Source organism: Aegilops tauschii, chromosome 1 (assembly GCF_002575655.3).
Source record: "Aegilops tauschii subsp. strangulata cultivar AL8/78 chromosome 1, Aet v6.0, whole genome shotgun sequence".
Taxonomy (NCBI): domain Eukaryota; kingdom Viridiplantae; phylum Streptophyta; class Magnoliopsida; order Poales; family Poaceae; genus Aegilops; species Aegilops tauschii.
Genome location: NC_053035.3, coordinates 189,037,389 through 189,056,350, shown reverse-complemented (window position 1 = coordinate 189,056,350; position 18,962 = coordinate 189,037,389). Strand labels below are relative to the sequence as shown.

Genomic DNA, 18,962 nt, shown 5'->3' with positions numbered 1-18,962 from the left:
TGTGTTTGAATGAGTTTGCTTTGTTGAACTATTTGATTTGTATTGATTTATTTGGTGAACTGTGTGATAAAAATTAGTTCTTGTTGAGTTTGTGCCAAGTGTACTGAATTTGGGCTAAATTTGGACCTAATTTACACCGAATTTTGGCCAAATCAGCGGCTAGGGGGTGAACTTGGGGGTCGGCTGAGAACCCGAGCCCCCCACGCTGAATTTATCGTCGATTGGCTCCAAATGGCGTTATTTCAAGCCCTTGTGGGACCGAACGGCTGGAGATGCTTTAAGGCGAGACGGTTGACTTGTCGTGAAGGTGTGTTCGTTCAGACTGTCCTACACCAAACGACCGGAAAACTGACTTGGCAACCAGATGTGCTTTGAGATCCACGCAAATGATTTGACGGCAACCGACACGTTCGGCCCAAATCCTAAAATCCTGATGTGTGGCACTTACATTATCATATGGGTAAGGCTGGGACGCTGCTCGACAGAAAGAAGAGGAAAGCTGGCGTTTGCACGTAGAGTCGGGGAGCAAACGGGAAAAAAAATCTGTCATGGCAACCCAGCCAAAGCATCAAGATCTATGCGATCAATCAGACGGCCGGAACACACCGGCACTTTACTCATTATGTAACGAAGCAAGATTTCATAACAAGACAAGACAAATTTCAGTAACATCCAATTCTGTAAAAGTCACAAAGAATTTTGCTAACTGCATTTCCCAGTTTCCATTTTGTTTAACCAGGTGCGTGCCTACCTGATTCTTCAGCCAACAGGATCAATGGCCACCTACTAACATGGCCAGCATAACATATTGGGTGACAAACAAGAAAAAAGGCTAAGGCTACTTATACACAATCATGTGGTCTGCGGCAAAAGAACATGATGTACAAAACTTTACACGAATCCAGGATTAAGACCTTCCTGTTCGTTGTGGCTGCTGCCGCTGCTGCTTCATGCTGGCTCTCCTTGCGACATCCCATGGCTTGTGAGGCACACAGACACCTTGCTGTGATGCAAAAAATGACTCATAGCCCGGGGAGTCGAAAGCAAAACCAGTGTGCTTGGAGTTCTCTCGGGGGAGCATGGAAATCGCATAGCTTCTTGCTTCTTCAGGGCTCAAATGGCTCCTCTCTGGAAGACGTATCATGCTGTATTCATGGGGGTCATCCTTGTGCATCTCTTGAACAACTTGGTAGTCATAGGGGAATAGCCATCGCTGAAGCCTGGAAGACCGACAGAGTATCAGAGACAGCACACGATTGATTCAGTATGTAAACTGAAAGGAACCAAAACCAGATGACAATAACATATACTCCCTCCGTTCCTAAATATTTGTCTTTCTAGAGATTTCAACAAGTGACTACATACGGAGCAAAATGAGTGAATCTACACTCTAAAATATGTCTATATACATCCGTATGTGGTAGTCCATTTGAAATCTCTAAAAAGACAAATATTTAGGAACGGAGGGAGTAATTGTGCAAAAGGAAAAGGTGGTATCTTACGATAAATATAGGAAGTCACCAAAGAGAGCGATGACCGGAACAAGAATTAGTGTCAGGTAGAAGAAAAAGGTACTCATCAGAACATAAATCACAAAGTATACATTTTCCTGCAGAAGGAACACAGCATGAAGTTATGCATTTGTAGAAAGAAATGGTTATTAGGCCCTAATGGTCATCAGCAGAGATAGATTAGTTCATAATTCACCAACCTGTCTGTCAAATGATGTCATTATGGCAGAGTATATAAAGATAAACAGAAACCAGGCTGCTATACTGCCGGCTACACTGAAATAATGCCATCTCGTAATAGAGTTGCATGACATGAGGAGGCGGAGGTTCACAGTAACCACAACACAAGTAAAGGCCATCGTGCTAACATCCCATTGACCAAGAATCTTGCCAGATGAGCCATGACCATGCTGACTTGCAGCTGCAGTGAAGTAATAAAACACTATTGACTGGTAGAAAGCAAAGAAACCCCACACCGCTATCACTTTCCACTTGAAGAATGTATTCCTGATTCCTTCCTGGTAAAGTTGTGGGTATTTCTTTGATAGAGATGCACTCACATCCTGAAAGGGTTCAATTACGTGAATGCCGCAAACAGCATCATTCAAGAACTTAATGTAAAATGAATACAGGCAGCTATACCTTATCAAATAATCCAACCATAATTACAGGTAGCGCTGTGAAAATGACATTATACAGCGACTGGAACCAGTCGTCATAAAACCGCTGACCAGAAAAGCCAGTTTGGAAAGTGAACCAGAACTGAGTTAGCGTAAACGTCAGATTCTTGTAGAAGAAGTATGTGATAACCTGAGACAGCAAGTGACCACATTAAGTTTCGTAAACTATAAATATATGAAAAGCTACAAGCTAACGAAACCATAAGCATACCTTGCACAATCTCAAGTATGACCACCGTCCATGTACAAGAAGTAAATCAGTAAGATAACGAAATTGAGCGATGGCAAAATCACTAGCCATAACTGCTTGCATCCCTTCTTGTCCACTAATGCCAATCCCAACATGAGCGGCTTGAATCATGCTTACATCATTAGCACCATCGCCAATGCTGAGAGTTATCTTACGAGCACCCTTCCTAACTAAGCTAGTAACCTACAAAATATGAGCGTCAACATTGGTATTTTGGCATCAGTTTGACCAAACAGGTTACGCAAGGAAAAAAACGCACAAACCAGAGACTTTGGTATTACTTGGAATGGGTAATGACTAAGTAAGCACATATAAGACCATATCAACAGCACAGAATTGGTTTCTGAGATCAAAACTGGAATAGCAAATGCAACCAATGTACACTGATTAATAACGAATCACATGCACAAACTCTTATTGTGAAGGTACAATATTGGTTATTGCCTTTACAATGTAATAATCTCCCCATATGAGTCCTAGACTAAAAAACTCACATATCCACAAATCAAGGATGGCATGCTGTTACTACTTCCCCGGGTAAAACGCAAGGCATGCATAAACACTAACAGTAAGAAATGAAATTTACCTGTGCCTTTTGCAGTGGAGAAACTCGACAACATACAACTGAGTGACAAATTAAACTCAAACCAAGAAGATTCACACGCAGAGCTGGGTCTAGAGCATACATCAAGCATCTTCCATCAATAATGAAAGCCAACTTTCGTTCCGGTGTGTTACTTAGAGAACGGCGGGCTTCCTCGAGGTAACTTCTTAGACTCTGTTTTACCGACTCTTTGATAACTCGCGCAATTTCCACAGGGTCACCCTGAAAATGGCCGGAACATTATATATGGAAAGGAAGGTCCATAACAAAGATTACGCCACAAGTCAAAAAGTTGGTTTAATACAATCAGATACAATTGTATTGCTGATTATGCTTTAACCGAAGTGCAAAGAACAAAAAAGACATACCAAGGCGCATATAAACATGGCAGAGAGGCTAAAGCAACACAACCCACATAAGAGGTAAGACAATCAAAAATATTTTATGCTGTTATCTACTCCCTCCGACCCATAATATAAGACATTATTACATCCAATATGTTCACACAATAAGTGTCACTGTTATGGGACAGAGGGAGTATATAAGAATAAAGACTAAATCTCAGCCAAAATAAATCCCTTAATACCCCCACCAATCAAAATACTAAGGAAAATGTGAGTTCTACTCGCAAGAACCCAGTTGAGCTATTCCCTGATCTAAATGATACTCCCTCAATAAGTGTCATTGATTTAGTACAACTTTGTACGAAATCAGCGACACTTTTTTTGGGACGGACGGAGTATGATTTTAGCAGTCTTCACTCGTATATCCATTTAAATCCTATAGAAGATAATACACCCTCTGTTCCTAAATATAATACGTTTATGCACTTCAATTTCAACTGCCAAAACGTCTTATATTTAGAAACAGAGGTGGTGTGTGTTAAGGCTTCATTGCCTCTATGACAGAATATCATTTCACAGTGCAATTCTATATGATTATCTTACCCTGTCCTCAGCCTCTCTAATTGTGTCTGTCTCTGAACTGATGATGAACTGTTTCGTGTCGTTGTTCACCAGGCTGCATGCTGCGGAGCAAATAAATAACCAACTGAAAAACTTCAGCAGCTTCTCTATATCAGGTGGGTGTGTGGGTGTTGGGGGGGGGGGGGGGGGGGGGGGGGGGGGGCTTTTAATATTCCCTTTAAGGAAGAAACAAGCAAATGTTAAAACAATATTACACAATTAAAACCTCACCGTATGCTATATTAATTGCTGTTTCCATTTTATCTCCAGTTAGCACCCAAATTTTTATGCCAGCTGCAGAAAGAGTTTCGATGCAGGCTGGCACCCCTTCTTGCAGTTTGTCTTCAATAGCAGTGCAACCTATCAATATAAGGTCCTTCTCAATCAATTCAGCCACCTGAAAGAAAAATGAGAAGAAAATTATATCACATTATGGCCCAGCAATAGCAGAAAAGATTAACTTCAAATGCTTTTTACAACTCACTGTCCTTAATAATATGACAGAATACACAGATAGTGGTATTCGTGTGACGATTTTCAATAAACTATTTAAACGCTTAATGTTTTAGGGAGAAGGACCAGTCTACTTTGTTCATGATCCTCTTTCCTATCTTGGTACATATACATCGAATTAACTGGATACAGATGTTTTTCCTAAATTATGTATAAATATGTATAAAGTACTAATATTCAATGGCAAGGTAAGATTACAAATTAGCAACAAAAATTATTAAACAACTACTCCCTCCACCCCATAATATAAGAGCGTTTTTAACACTACACAGGCAATAAGACTCGTCTAATTTTTGTCTTTTGAAGAGAAAAGAAACACCCATTAAAAAAATCACTCCTTCTGTCCCTTAAGTAAAGGTTGTCATGGCATACTCGGATTCATGCAGTCCACCGTTTAAAACATTGGCCATCAATATATAGATTAGTATATTGAAATAGTACTAGCAAAGTTCCTGTGCGTTACAACGGACCCAAAAGAGACAGCTACATGTTTGCAGGCTTGAAAAGAAATCACCCAAAATCTGTTCCTCTTATCTGTTTGGATGACATGGGGGACAGATGTGGCTGGCCTAGATGTGGAGTACCTTGCATGCTTTAGATGTAGATCGAATGGTCAGAAATGACGATGGATGGCAGGCACACCATCATCCCCAACCGGGTCTTTTATAGGAGTAGAGAGACGTGCAACAATGGCACTGATTTGGTTTTAAAACAATCTGTTTAAAAACATCTTCTGCTACTACACTATTATAGAAATCACAGAAAGAGTCTTGCATTCAAGAATGAAAATTCAGAAATGACCTATTTGTCAAGTACATTCAATAATTAAACTGATCGCAAAAGAAATTCAACTTTTGATTATACGAAATGCCCAGATCGAATAAATCCAAAATGAGGCTTCCAATATATGACAAAATGCAGAGCTACAGAGAATGTTCCTACATAACAATTATTTCTAAACCACATTACATTTTTTATACATAAACTGCAAAGTGATCACAGGAAATTAATCACATGCCCAGCAGCGCATACAAGACTCAAGTCCATAGTGGATGACAGTAAACCAAGAAGTCAGGCAAGCGATAGAAGGGATTGGAGAGGCAGTAACAGAACTTCAAATCATAAGGACCGCAATTCAGCACATATACTCAATAAAAGAAGATATAATATCAATACTAATAAAATATTCAGAAGATAGTGATGCATGCCTCATCAAGCTTCTTATCGCGGTCACGTAAAGAAGATTTAGCTTGCACGAACTTCTCATTCCAGCTTTTGTATTGGTCCATGCTGAGATCTCGATAAGCAAGGCAAAGTGTACGCAAGCCAGCAGATCCAAATTGCTCTAGATGTTCTCTGCTTGTCTTTTTAATGTCATAATTTCCATCAGCTAAACGTTCATAGATGACATTATCAGCACCCTATGACACAAAAGTTGTGGTATAAGGTTAGTGCAACGATCTGAAAAATGTAAGCTATATCAAGTGTTTGTTTCTTATATTACCTTGCAGTAGAGAACAAGTTTTCCATTTGGAAAGCGGCAAACCACAGATTGGCGCTTCCTTGTACTGTAAGTGCAGCAAAGTGTCAGATCAAAAGAAAAGGACAGCAAAGTGTTTAGTGCAGAATAATGATTTAATCTATCAAATTTCAGTCGGAAATAAATAAAGCAGACCTGTTAAATTCCAAAACATTCAGAATTTCATAGGCAACGTCTTGCATACTACCCATCCTATCAACATGTGATTCACGAACCATTACTGTGGTCGGCGTACGTCTGCAAAAGAGGCATAAAATGTCACCCACCAGGCATTGCCATTCACAAACAAAAGTATTTTAGCTCAACGTTTTGGTGCGAAATGGTAGATACACGTTTTAGTGCGTTTGTTCACTCATTTCAGTCCATATTAAAATATCGAGAACATCTTATATTTGTGAACGGAGGGGCTAACAGAGTACAGAGTCTTTCTATATATCCTGTTTGGAACAAAACCACAAGAGCAATCTAAAACTACATCTAAGGTAAGACTTGCCTATAAAAAAAGAAACCGAAATTCTTTGCTGCAGCCACAAGTGCGGCCTCATCAGGAGAGGCAGCTTGATAAGTGATCTTTTCCGGTGTCTCCTCGCCCTCAGGAAGAACCGTATGACAGATTGCCAGGCATCTGAAGAATTCCTAAAGAGACATAAGAGAAAATAAGGAATGGCTGCTTAGCAATTCACACAATAAAAAGGGAAATCATTAAAAAGGGAACATATGTTTTAAATAATTTTTATATTACAGAAATAGCTCACGGTATGTTAATCAGATTAAAGATGATTATGACCGAAATGAAACCAAAGTTACTGATGGAAGAAAAGAGTAAAAACTATTTCGCAGGTAGTCCAATGTATCTACCATGCAGGCCTCAGGATTAGGTTCATTTCTCCATGCACCACGCATTATTCTAGTGTCGTCGAAGTTGAATCCTTTCTCATGAACTGCAGTGGCTGATCTTTTATCCTAATAAAAGTAAGTAGGCCAAACGTAAGGGCAGCTGTGCATCAATTTTTTCATCACAAATACCACACTTTAACAGCTTAAGTAGCAAGGAAGATACTCGAGACCTCATCATCATCAATTCTGACTCCAGCTCGCTCAGCTCCTCCCTTCTCAATCTCTGTAATGCCAGTTCCATATATTTCCCCGCCAATTGAACATTTAAAGAATTCCATCAAGTTTCTTGTAAGTGTTCCAGTTTTGTCAGAAAATATATACTCAACCTGAACCATTAATGGTGAAAGAGACAAGGTGGGAAAAAATGTCAGAAATGTAAAATTTATTTGCAAGTGCTAAATCTACTGAAATACCACTAAGCATTTAGTTCAATCATGTTGTATTATCAGGGTCTAATAGTAATAGCCAATCTGGAAAGAATAAATTCATCTTGGACAAAATGAAACCATTGAAACAATTTTGGTAAGGGGATATTACCTGCCCAAGCTCCTCATTCAGATTAGAAGTACGGGCCAAAGCTGGGGTGTTGCTCTCAGCATGATACATATTCAGATCATTGTTAATAAACTGTGCGCACTGAATGAATTTGATCATCTGCATATCAAAGGTAATATAAGGTCTGAACGTCCAATAACAGGATGCACTACATGAGAACGAGGACAATATACCTCAATGGACACGTAAAGAGATATGGGGATGATCGTTGAGTACAGAGTTATTAGAGTAAACATGGTTAAAATGGTCACCTGCAGCAGAAGTGCAATTGTATGATATAATCATGCTTGGGGCAAATTATTTGAAAACATAACAAAATAGTACTCCCTCCGTCCGAAAATACTTGTCATCAAAATGGATAAAAAGGGATGTATCTAGAACTAAAATACATCTAGATACATCCCCTTTTATTCATTTTGATGACAAGTATTTTCGGACGGAGGGAGTACATACCACAAGTCTGTTCTTGGGATTAAACTGGTCCTCGACACGCCCACGCAATCCAAGATAGAAGTATTTCTCATTAATGAACACACCACTGTTGATAAAGCCAAATATAAGGTCTATCAGTAGAGTTATATAATCGTTTTTTAGACAAAATGCAAACAGAACATGCACATCATTGCACTAAGATAAACCAGTCATAGTTACAAGGTAACCAAAAGCAATGATTGGTAATCCATAAATAAACTGTACATCTGCATTATTCTTATGGCATCCCGGCTTAATAGGAATGATAGACTACTCATATCAACAAGGTGCACCTTCTTTCCCGGGAGCCCATCCGAAAGGAACCTCAAAGTTAAGCGTGCTTGGCTTGGAGCAATTTGAGGACAGGTGAACGACTAGGAAGTTGATCCTGGGTGCACACGAGTGTGGACAAAGTGCACAGGAAAGACTAGTGTTGGTCTGTGGGGCCAGTCTAGATCCTACTCCCTCCGTCCGTGAATAAGTGTACATCTAGTTTTTGTTCTAAGTCAAAGTTTTAAAATTTTGACCAACTTTATAGAAAATAGTAGTAACATATATGACATCAAATTGGTATATTATTAAAGTGCATTTCAAAACGGATCTACTGATACTAATTTAGTGCCATAAATGTTTTTACTTTTCTCTAGAAAGTTGGTCAAAGTTTTAAAACTTTGACTTAAGACAAAAGCTAGATGTACACTTATTCGCGGACGGAGGGAGTAGATGGTAGCAGGAACCAGTGGATTAGGCCAGGTCGTTACAATTCTTTTACAATTTTACCATGTGATGATTATAACTTTGATTGTTAACCTGCCAACCTTCAAAGAAATCTGTATGCTGAAAAGAGCTTTTCCCATTCTGTCCATTAAAAAAAAGAGTTCATTCTGTTTGTCCACCCCAAAATCAGGATGCAAGTGGGACGTGTTGTGGACTGCTCACGGTCGCTGGCTCTTACCCGCAAAAGTTATATGGCCAACAAGGCAGATTACCAAGCTTTTATGCGGGCCCGTGGGAGCCGGAAGCCCGCATATGCTCTGAATTTCAATTAACTTAGTTTGCGACTGAGGTGATGCCCTGCCTCACCACAGCACGTGAAGACTTGACTTGCCGATTGCTTTCCGACGAGAGCAACTTGATATACGAAGCTAGCTAAACATGGGGCGTCGACTGATGATTATTTTCTCTGGCCAACACTTCTTGCCGTGAGCGACCAGTACAAGTTGGTCGATTCTCCTGAACGATCCAGTTCTGGTATTGCTCCGGACTACATGCAGTAACTAGTGAGAAATAGATCATAGATGGTTAGATTGACTGTGAGCTAGCTTGTGCAGCGGCAAGTTGCAAACCAGAAGTCTGAGGCCAACACGGCATGCATGGAGGATATGATCGTGTCTCTTTTGTTATTATGTGGGCTTGCTGCAGATCAGGCAGGTTGACCACGAAAGGCCGCTACAGTTTGCGAGATTACAGCAACTGCTGCAAGAGTTGTGGGGTGGGTAAGAGGGCTTGCAGACAATTCCTTTCAATAAAATGAAGTCATGTGTTTATCTGTAACCCTCTATGCCACACAAAACCACAAAAAAGAAGTAAAACAGTAAAGATCCCCCCCCCCCCCCCCGCCCCAACGGGCCACACGTACACACACAGACTCCAACAGACCCTGTCATAATTTTTAAAAGTAGAAATTTTTCTCTATGGCCAACTAAGAAGCTAAAAAAAATGCAAGTGCAAGCCTCCAGAACATATACCTAAGCGGTATTGCTAATTTTAAGAATGTGCATGTAAACAAATTGTACAGAATAGACATGTCAAAAAAATAAGTGAATCACGAAAAAGCTTACCTTCCAATAGCACCAATGACACACATCGTAAAGAGGGTTGCAAATAGAGCTAGAATAAGCTTGTCTAGCTTTTTCTCCAATGTGCTTCTTTTAGAAGGAACATTCATTGAGTTCATCATAACCTGCAATAGTGTTCCGCTGCAGTAAATAAGAAAACCAGAAACAAATCACAACAAGTTGAATACGTAGGAAACACAAAATAGCCCATACTTTCGTCTCGTGGCCCGTGAATATAACAACCGCAACAATGTACTCGGTATTACGAAGGCTGCATCCCTGCAGAAAAAAGGTAGTGTGAAGTTATGGTCTACTGCGAAGGCACAAACATACAGAGATAGAATGGATTGCTGTGCAAGCAACTATTAAGTCTGATGAAAGTAAACACTGAAAAGAAGAAAAAATATCAGAGCATCTCCCAACCCAGGAAGCATGGTTTTCGAGTTGCGACTCATCCGAGTCACTCTGGGGTAGCGACTCGTTAAAAGTCGAGCCTGCAGTTGCGACTAGTCGTGGCTCGCTACTTGAGTCACTAAGTCGAGTCGACATTTTTTTGCAACTCATCGACTAGTCGCTCGCGCGACTCGAAATCCATGCCAGGAGGTGCATAAAAGTTGGTTAGAAGGGAGAATTCATGTCACCAAGCATCCAATGTAGTCTAGCCCTGCAGTGCAAGCACCTTCGCATGGGTGCTCAGATGGTCACACTGCAAAAAACTCGCAAAAGCCCATACATCTAAGCAGCTTCCACCTTGGAGCATTGCAGGTCTACTATCTCTGCTCGTAACTCGAAATTCAAAAAAAAATTACTTCTGGAAGTGTTGGAAATATAACTTTTGGCCATAAGATTTCTATATACTTGTAACAAACACTAGCTTATTTCTTGTACAATTTCCGGAAACTGGTTAAACCAGTAGCTGCTTGTCCAACATTTGAGACTGGAGAAGAAGTGAGAAGTTGAAATTTTTGAACTTTTCTAACTAAATACTTGTATCATCGGCTCGTCGCTATTCTCGTTTGCGAAAGCTATAATAAGTATCACATTACACTATTATTTTTTTACTGATGATGTCATTCGAATATGCCCAACAAAAGATGTTTCATGTTTGTGGTTAAAGTGAAAAGGATGTGAGTGAAGGCATTGATGGTGACATTGTTTTTGACGATATTTATAACTTGTAAACAACTTGGCAAGTGTATAATCTTGTAAACAAATATAGAAGGTCCATTTGGATAAGGGGCCTTCAATTGGAAGGCTTTGGTAACTAAATACCTAAACTTTCCAAGGAAAAAATCTCATCCAAACAAACCCAAGAGGGAAATTCTGAATCATGCCACTCAAAAGTTGGTAAGTTTGAAAAATGACGTCATGTCTAACTGACATGTAAGACCTGGACCCACCTGTCTTTTTCTCGAGCAACAGAACCCACAAGTCATTCTAACAGTTAGTTGCATTTTTCGTGATGCCAACTTCGCAGTGGAATGGTTCCAATTTTCTCAATAAGAAACGAGAAAAGAAAACACAGCATGAACAGAACTTACCCTTAGAAGTATTTGGTTTGGTGAAATTGGTATGGTTTGCTTGTCCACAATAAGATTACCGGTAAATGTGTAAAGCGAATTGTTTGGCTGTTCACACTGTATTTCACCTGTAAGTCATAAGCAAAACAGAGAATGTGAATGTGAAGTTCAGAAAAGGTAGAATGATTATGCGAAGTTCAGAGGAAGTACAAGGCTTCCTTAATTCCACCAACTATGGAATAGAATGTCCTCGAGATGAAACAAAAGAAATACATGAATAACCTTTGAATTCCGATGCCTTTTCAGGAAGAACATAGTCCCAAGTTTTCTCCAAAGCCTTCCTTATTTTCAGGTTGGTTTCCCCATCAAGATTTGCTGTCTAAAATAAATAAAAATATATAAAACACATCAATTAGAAGAAAGTTTTCTCTGAAGTTCAATTAATACTTCCAGTTTGAGCAAAAAAATGGAACATGTAAGAATGAATTATTAACCTCTATATAGCAGACACCATCAGCATTCGTACTCGATAGGAAGAGCAAATCAGCAGGGAAATAACTGTCTTGCTTGATCTGCTCTAAAAAGTGCCCATCACTATTAGTTTTTTTCTTTATGCATTTCAAGCTCAAGATTGAACTAAAGACATGACAAAAGATCAAGTGTATTAATTTTAGAAAGCAACAGACCAATTGATCAATACGCAATAAGAAAGATTTGAGACATTACCCTCACAATATCTCCAACCTGCAGTCTTTTCCATGGACTACTTTCCCATTTTTGACCTTGCAATACATCGACATGTGCATTATTAATTGACATATCATTCTGGAAACGTTTCTGTATTAAGGACAGGAAACAAACAAAAGGGAAAGGCATCAGATATCCTCATTACGATAGCACAATAAAATAGTGTAGCAGCTGGCAATATACTAACCCAGTCCTCAAAAGCTTCCTTGATGAGTGACACCAAAAGTACTAGACTAAGGGGAACCACGTTGGTGACAGGGTGGACTGGACTGCAAAAGTACAAGCAAGTATGATCTTAAGATTGTTAGAAGTAAAGCTAAAGGGAAGTAAAGGGCGATTGAATCATGGGCTTGCTATGCTCAGATGTTTGAAGTTGCAACTACATAATTCCATAGGTACACACACACACACACAGATACCTAATTGGTGTAGTCGACAAGATTGAAATCATGAGGAAGTAAAGATTTGCCACCCGCCTGAACTGTCAAAGCAAAAAAGAAAAGAAAAATGAATTACAAAAGGTTCCTAGGTCATATTGCTATCGAATAATACAATAACACTTAAATCGACGTTGCAGCTGTCACTGCAAAGCTGCTTTGTTCAGTATGGAAACATGCATTGTATTTATAACAAGCATTACTTGATTCAATAATTATAGCGTATAAAGCTCATTGCAATAGTGCAATATTACAATACCCCTTACCTAATGACGAACTATCAGACTGTCAGAATTATGTTGCCAAAATACAGCTTACAATGTGTGACAAGATGATGGACCTCAATGCATTGTCAAATACCAAACTCATATGATCTAACAGTCCATGCAACGATGTCGACGGATTTTACATCGGGTCGTAACAGCGGTACTAGAGGGAGTAGCTTATAAGCAAAGAGAGTTCAAGAAAAAGATGCTTTTGCAAAAGATACATTGTATAGGAATCATTTGCTTGCAAACGTAGGTTGCTGCCAAGCTTTGCGAATCTTGCCCTACAAGTGCCAAGTTGCATCTCTTCTTGAGTTTGTGCAACACGAGCTTCGTCTTTGTTAGGCCAATTTTGTACTTTCTTGGTTGCACAAGCCCCAATATCTTTGTGCGTGGGTTTCTCTTTTTGCCTCCCCATCCTTACTTTTGTGATCCCTTCTATAGCATTTGAGTTCAATTTGGTTCACTTCCAACTTCTACATATCTAGAACTTCAAATTGCTTGAAAACCGTGCCACTTAACACTCCAAGCCACTTGAACCGTGCCACTTAACACTCCAAGCCATCTGGCTGGCACAGTTGCTCGGCAGCCCAAACAGGAAGAGAGATGACACTGTCAAGCTGAAGATGGACAGCAAGTCTGCGCTGGCACTCAGCAGAGCTCAGTTTTGCACGAGCAGGGCAAGGAAAGGATATTGATGCCCGGTATCATTTCATCTTTGAATGCTTGGAAGCATCTCTGCTGATTCCGTTGCCACCAAGGACCGGCTCGCAGACATCCTAACAAAGGCATTAGGGCGAGTTCATTTCCATAAGCTCAGCACAAGGATTGGAATGGTCAAGATCAGTGCCAAGTAGACACACGAGGTTTAGGAGGGAATGCTGTTGCAATCCTTGTGCCCTTTGTCTTTATTAACTAGTATTAGTATAGGTCGACTAAGTTTCCTTAGAAAGTAAGGTGTATGCAGGCAGACATCTAGGGTGTGTTTGGATGGTTGCCAATACCCACCCTACCAGTTATTTGGACATGACCAAAGTTTTGATGCTTGTTTGGATGGTTGCCGATATATTGGATTGCCCATGACTATTTGGCAGCTCTAGTTTAACTTTTTAGCAATTGTTGGCCAATTCATGGCCAAGCAAAAACTTGACCAAAATATTGGCTAGTAAATACATTTGGTAGGGTGAACTTGGGCTCAAGCCTACCATTAGTCAATTTGAATTTCGCCTCTACTGCATCTACAAGAGCTACATGGTCTGTTTGGTTTAACAACAGACTTGCCATAAACCATATATAGACCTTCCCTCAAAAAAAAAACATATATAGACCTCAGCACAGCAAATACAAGCAACAGCTTCAGAAATAATATTATTCTGTGCTCAGCCCCAGCTCATCTTTGCTTCTCTACTTCAGCCTGCTTCTAACAGTGTTTTGCAATCCCTCCGAGCAGATAGCAAACCTCCGCAAGAGCTCCGCCACAGCCCTCAACTGCGTTCATGAGCACATTGAGGAAATTTCCTGGTTCAGTTACCAGATTGCTAAACTCCCGCTGACGTATATGGGCCCTGACGGTCAAAAGGCTGCCACGCTTGTTCAGTCTATGTTGACCTCTATTCCAATCCATCAGTTGTTGGCTCTCACCCCTCCAAGAAAGATCATCAAGCAGTGCAACAAGAATCATCGTGCGCAAGGAGGCCAATGGTGGCAATTGTGTGGTGAATCAGAGTCACGCCTGTCATCCACTTGAGCTTGACGGCCTTGGACTCCTCCACCTGGACGCACGGGCATGGCGCTGCGTCTTCGGTGGCTTTGGTACAGTAAAACTGACCCATCCAAGCCCTAGTTTGGGCTCGACCTCCAAGCCTTGACCCCTGAGCATGCCCTATTCCGCACCTTCACTTTCACTAAGCTTGGCAATGGGCAATCCTGCTGCTATCGGTCTGATCTTTTGCTCGGCGATTGTGTTGTGTTTGAAATCGCGCCTGCATCCTCACCAAGGCCCCTAAGCGTCGACTTAAAGTACACACGTTGCCCAAGGGCTTGAGAATGGGGCCTGGATCGGCAACATCCTCGGCAGCCTTTCGTTGCCGAACCTTCAGCAGTTCGTGCTGCTCTGGCGGGCGGTGGCTGCAGCCAAACTTTCTGATGAACCTGGCTGCCTTGTCTGGAAATGGATGGGAGTCCAGGTCTACTTTGCCCGTTCAGGCGGCGACCTTCCATGATTTAGTCAACTGGCATGCCTGGAAGCTCACCTGGAAGGCTTGGCTCCGTGTAAGGTCAAGTTTTTCTTCTAGCTGGCTGGTCTGGATCATTCTTGAACAGCGCAGCGCCTAGCTTATCGTGAGCTGCCACGCAATCCCCCTGCATGTTATGTGGCCAAACTTTGTTGACCATGCAGCACCTTCTGCTTGACTGCCCGTTTGCCACGGTCGTTTGGCGTGAGGTCTCCCCTGGATCTATGCCACCATCAGTGGCCCCGTCACTGGCAAGTCACTCGTCGTCAGGTGGCTGCCGGCCAAGCAGAGAACTCCTCCAAAGCAATGCAAGGGCCTCGCAAGCACCACGCCTCTCACGTCCTAAATGATCTAGAAGCGCACAGGAACGCCTGCACCTTCGACAGCACGCAACCAGACTCTCACGCCATTCGCAACATGATCCTTGATGAGGGTCACGCACGGGTTCGAACGGGCACCATCGGGCAAGTTGCCTGCAGGCCTGAGGGTTGGGATGTTCATTTATTTCCCCGTGTGGTCTCTCTTCTGCATTTCTATTCCGATTTTGCTGTGCCCACTCACGTTTGTAAATAACCTTTACTCCTACCTATTCGATACATCGGGACACAAAGCTTTTGCTTTTTCTCAAAAAAACAAGATAATAGTTTCGTGTTGCTTCAAGGCAAAAAAAAACAAAGGCCAAATTCACTTTAAAAGATGACAAATTTATAGGGTTTGTCGACAGAATATGTAACAAACAAAAAACAACGTATCAATACCTGTTCAAACAATCCTTTAGGTAGAAATGTCAATACGCTGTACTTTGTAGTCGATACAGAATTTCCCTGGAAATGATGAACAAGAATGTTGAAGAAATAAGGTATGAATTATTAGAAAAAAAAACAAGGTGGGACTCTGGTATTAGAATTACAGTACTGATGATTTGATACCCTACACACGGCAGACTGTGAAACTAAACAAAAAGAGTCATGGTCAAACAAACTAGAGGATGTAAAATGAGAAGTGATATAGCTTGGTCTTCACAGTATCGATCCCGAATATATTCATTTGTTTACACTAGCATGTACGGGAAAGGTGGGGTGTCAGTGAAAATTTACGAGAATGCACGAGAATGTTCAAGAAATATAAGATACGGATTATTAGAAAAACCAAGGTGGGGCTCTGGCATTAGAATTATAAAAGTGATGATTTGATATGCTACACGCGGCAGACTGTCAAACTAAACAGAAAGAGTTGATTGCATGGTCAAACAAACTAGAAGTTGTTGATAAAATGATAAGTGATATAGCTTGATCTTCACAGTATCGATCCAGAATATATTCATTTGTTTACACTAGCATATGTACGGGGAAAGGTGGAGTGTCAGTGAAAATTTATGAATGCATCTACTTACAATACTGGGGCAGTTTTGCAGGGATCAGATAAATTATGGTTAAGATAATAAAATAAAGGCAAGTGGCAAGTAACAGTGTTTCCCATTATTTTGTGGCATAAAATGGAGTATTACAATTAGACCAACAGCATTATCATGGAAAGCTAACATGGCAATGAATGACGTGGAGAGCAACCATTCCCCTCACAAGTAAATAGGTTGCTTCAGCTTGCAGCCATCAAGAGGTGAGTTGGCTGCCCTGAGCCCCTGACTGGAAACAAGTTCAGTAATCGACACAGCAAGCATCACGCAGAGGTGCGGTTAAGTGGATGGATCATGGATGTATAGAATAGTCCAGCCTATTCATCTGAGCTCTTCAAACCTAAACGCCAGTAGCATCTAGTATGTTTGTATTGCTGCCGTAGCAATCTAAGTGACTAGTAATTCAAACAATCAGACAGGCTCTGATCCACCCAATTGCCTCATAGTTGACTAGAAATGCAGCACTCGAGGACAAACAGACCCTAAGTGACTTTCTCGTGGAATAATCAGTATTAATGACTATGTAAACCGAAACAAGCTGCACTGCTCTACTAGCTCACTGTACCAAATGGATATCTCCAACCCAACCGACCGAACACGGAACACACAGGTGGTAACGAGATCTAGGCACATAGAGCCCTACGCTTCGAGACGAATCAACCGAATTAGAGGAGGAAAGCCAGGCCTGTACCTTGTATGCGACGGGCGCGTTGGCCTCGCGGTCGTTGCAGTAGATGGTGCGCACGGTGGGCGCTTGCGGTTGGGGCTGCCGCCGGAGGCTGGCGCCTCCGCCGCCGAGCCGTGCCGTCCTGGACGACTCCGCGCGCCCGGGCTGAGAAGGCCCCGCCCGCGGCGAAGGCTCGCCGCCCAGCCGTGCAGTGGCCACCCGCACCATCTCCTTTATCCGCGAGCTCATCCTGCCCTCTGCGGCGCCAGACCAAGCGCTGGAGGAACCCGCGGGAGATCTCGCGAAACCTCTCGGTGGACCACGCGCGAGATCGAGGGCCAAATCTGGCCGGATTTGCGCGGTCTTTTCTCTGGATTTTGGGTTTCTCCGTAAGGAGGGGATTCGATTTGGATCAGGCGTTCCCGTATGTGCGAGCTTTTTTCCTCTGTGTCTCTCTTCCCTTCTTTTTTTTTGGCCTTGTTCTCTTCCTCCCTCCCTCCGACCTCCGGGGAGAAGAGACGACGGGAGAGGAGGAGACGGGATTCTTGCAGATTGCACGACTGGTTTGTTTAAAATGATGAAGGGCCAGCTCGTTTGAGCTATGAGACTTGTGCATAAGAGCATCTCCACCCGCCCCCTCCCCCACCCCACCCACACCCCCACACACACAACAGCCACCAGGAAGCCTTCTTTACCGCCGGCACATGAAAAAATCGCCTACCCGAGCCCTAGATCCTCGTTTTTCGCTGGTTTGGGCCGAAATTACAACCGATGAAACTAGCAGAACCCAGCACACCAGCGGCCGCCTGGGGGCACCGGCGAAAGCGAAAAGGCGGTGGACCCGTACTGTCGGCGACACCGACCGATTTTCCCGCTGTTTTCCGCCTTTCCCTCCCTTTTCCTCCCCACCACCCCATCTCCCCCGCAGCTCCCGCCATTCTCCCCAGGTCCGCCCGCCTTGCCACCGAAGAAGTATGTGCCCCCTCGCCTAGCCACCGGTCCCGCCCAGCCAAAGCCGAGGAAGCCGAGGGCTCCGATGCCAAGGCCCCCGGGCTTGACGAACGCCGAGTGGAAGGCCGACGTTGATCGCCGGGTGGCGGTCACCAACGATCGGCGAAACGGGCTCAACATGAAGAAGGGCAGGGACGCGGCGGCGGAGCAGGAGGAGGCGTCTCGCGCGGGCATGGCGAACGGGCGCCAACTCCTTCCGCCTCAACAGGCAGGCCAGTACCCACAAGGCGCTTGGGGTAGGCAGCAGAGCGTCGCATCGCCGGCCAACTTCTCGCCGCCAGTGTGGGGGTATGCGCCCTCGCTTGACTACGCCGACGGTGACGTGCTCGGTGGCTTCAACCCCGACATCACCTTCCTGCATTGCTCTGCGTCGCGCGTGTCCCCCTCGGTCTTCATCAGCCCCGACCCATGCACGCCCTCCCCCGCGTTCATCGTCGGCCTCAACACCCAGTTCGGCTACTCGCCGACGTACTCAAGCTTGCCCGTGCCGACTCTACGCCGTGGACCCCTGCCCTTTGCACCAAGCTCGGCGCCATATTTCAACAGCACCGACCCCAAGATGGACGAGATCATCACGAACGGCTCGGCCGCCGCCGCTTCGTGCCCCGAGTTCCGCATGCAAGACAAAACAATGGACACCGCCGTCGACATGGAGGACGTCGACCACGACGATGTCGAGGAGGAGGTGGAAGAGGAAAAACCGGCGGAGCCACCGGCCAAAGGGGGAAGGAAGAGGTAGTCGTCCAACTCCAGGCCGAGCGAGCCTCGCGTCAAGTGGAAGCGAAAGGAAGACGAGTGCCTCGCCGAAGCATGGAAGACTGTCAGCATCGACCCAATCACCG

General features: G+C 43.1%; 1 protein-coding gene across 6 annotated transcripts; it reads right to left on the bottom strand.

Moving 5' to 3' along the window:
* Positions 1-620: 620 nt before the first annotated feature.
* On the bottom strand, positions 621-17,782 carry LOC109775983 (phospholipid-transporting ATPase 3). Of its 6 annotated transcripts, none has more exons than XM_020334682.4 (27): positions 17,134-17,782; positions 15,787-15,852; positions 12,511-12,572; positions 12,279-12,360; positions 12,071-12,181; positions 11,839-11,916; positions 11,627-11,723; positions 11,366-11,472; positions 10,038-10,103; positions 9,828-9,949; positions 7,969-8,053; positions 7,689-7,766; positions 7,498-7,614; positions 7,131-7,286; positions 6,922-7,026; positions 6,557-6,699; positions 6,199-6,300; positions 6,028-6,091; positions 5,732-5,944; positions 4,242-4,407; positions 3,993-4,072; positions 3,028-3,267; positions 2,403-2,624; positions 2,154-2,321; positions 1,712-2,074; positions 1,503-1,609; positions 621-1,220 (listed from the first exon to the last, which is right to left on the bottom strand). In XM_020334682.4, the coding sequence occupies exons 1-27, from the start codon at positions 17,731-17,733 to the stop codon at positions 908-910; spliced, it is 4,113 nt and encodes a 1,370-aa protein (XP_020190271.3). In that variant the 5' UTR covers positions 17,734-17,782; the 3' UTR covers positions 621-907. The 6 variants fall into 6 exon arrangements, with proteins under 6 accessions (XP_020190271.3, XP_073366564.1, XP_073366562.1 ...); XM_073510463.1 differs by having other exon boundaries at positions 11,839-11,921; positions 17,134-17,771; XM_073510461.1 differs by having other exon boundaries at positions 12,511-12,567; positions 17,134-17,701.
* Between the last annotated feature and the right edge of the window lie 1,180 nt (positions 17,783-18,962).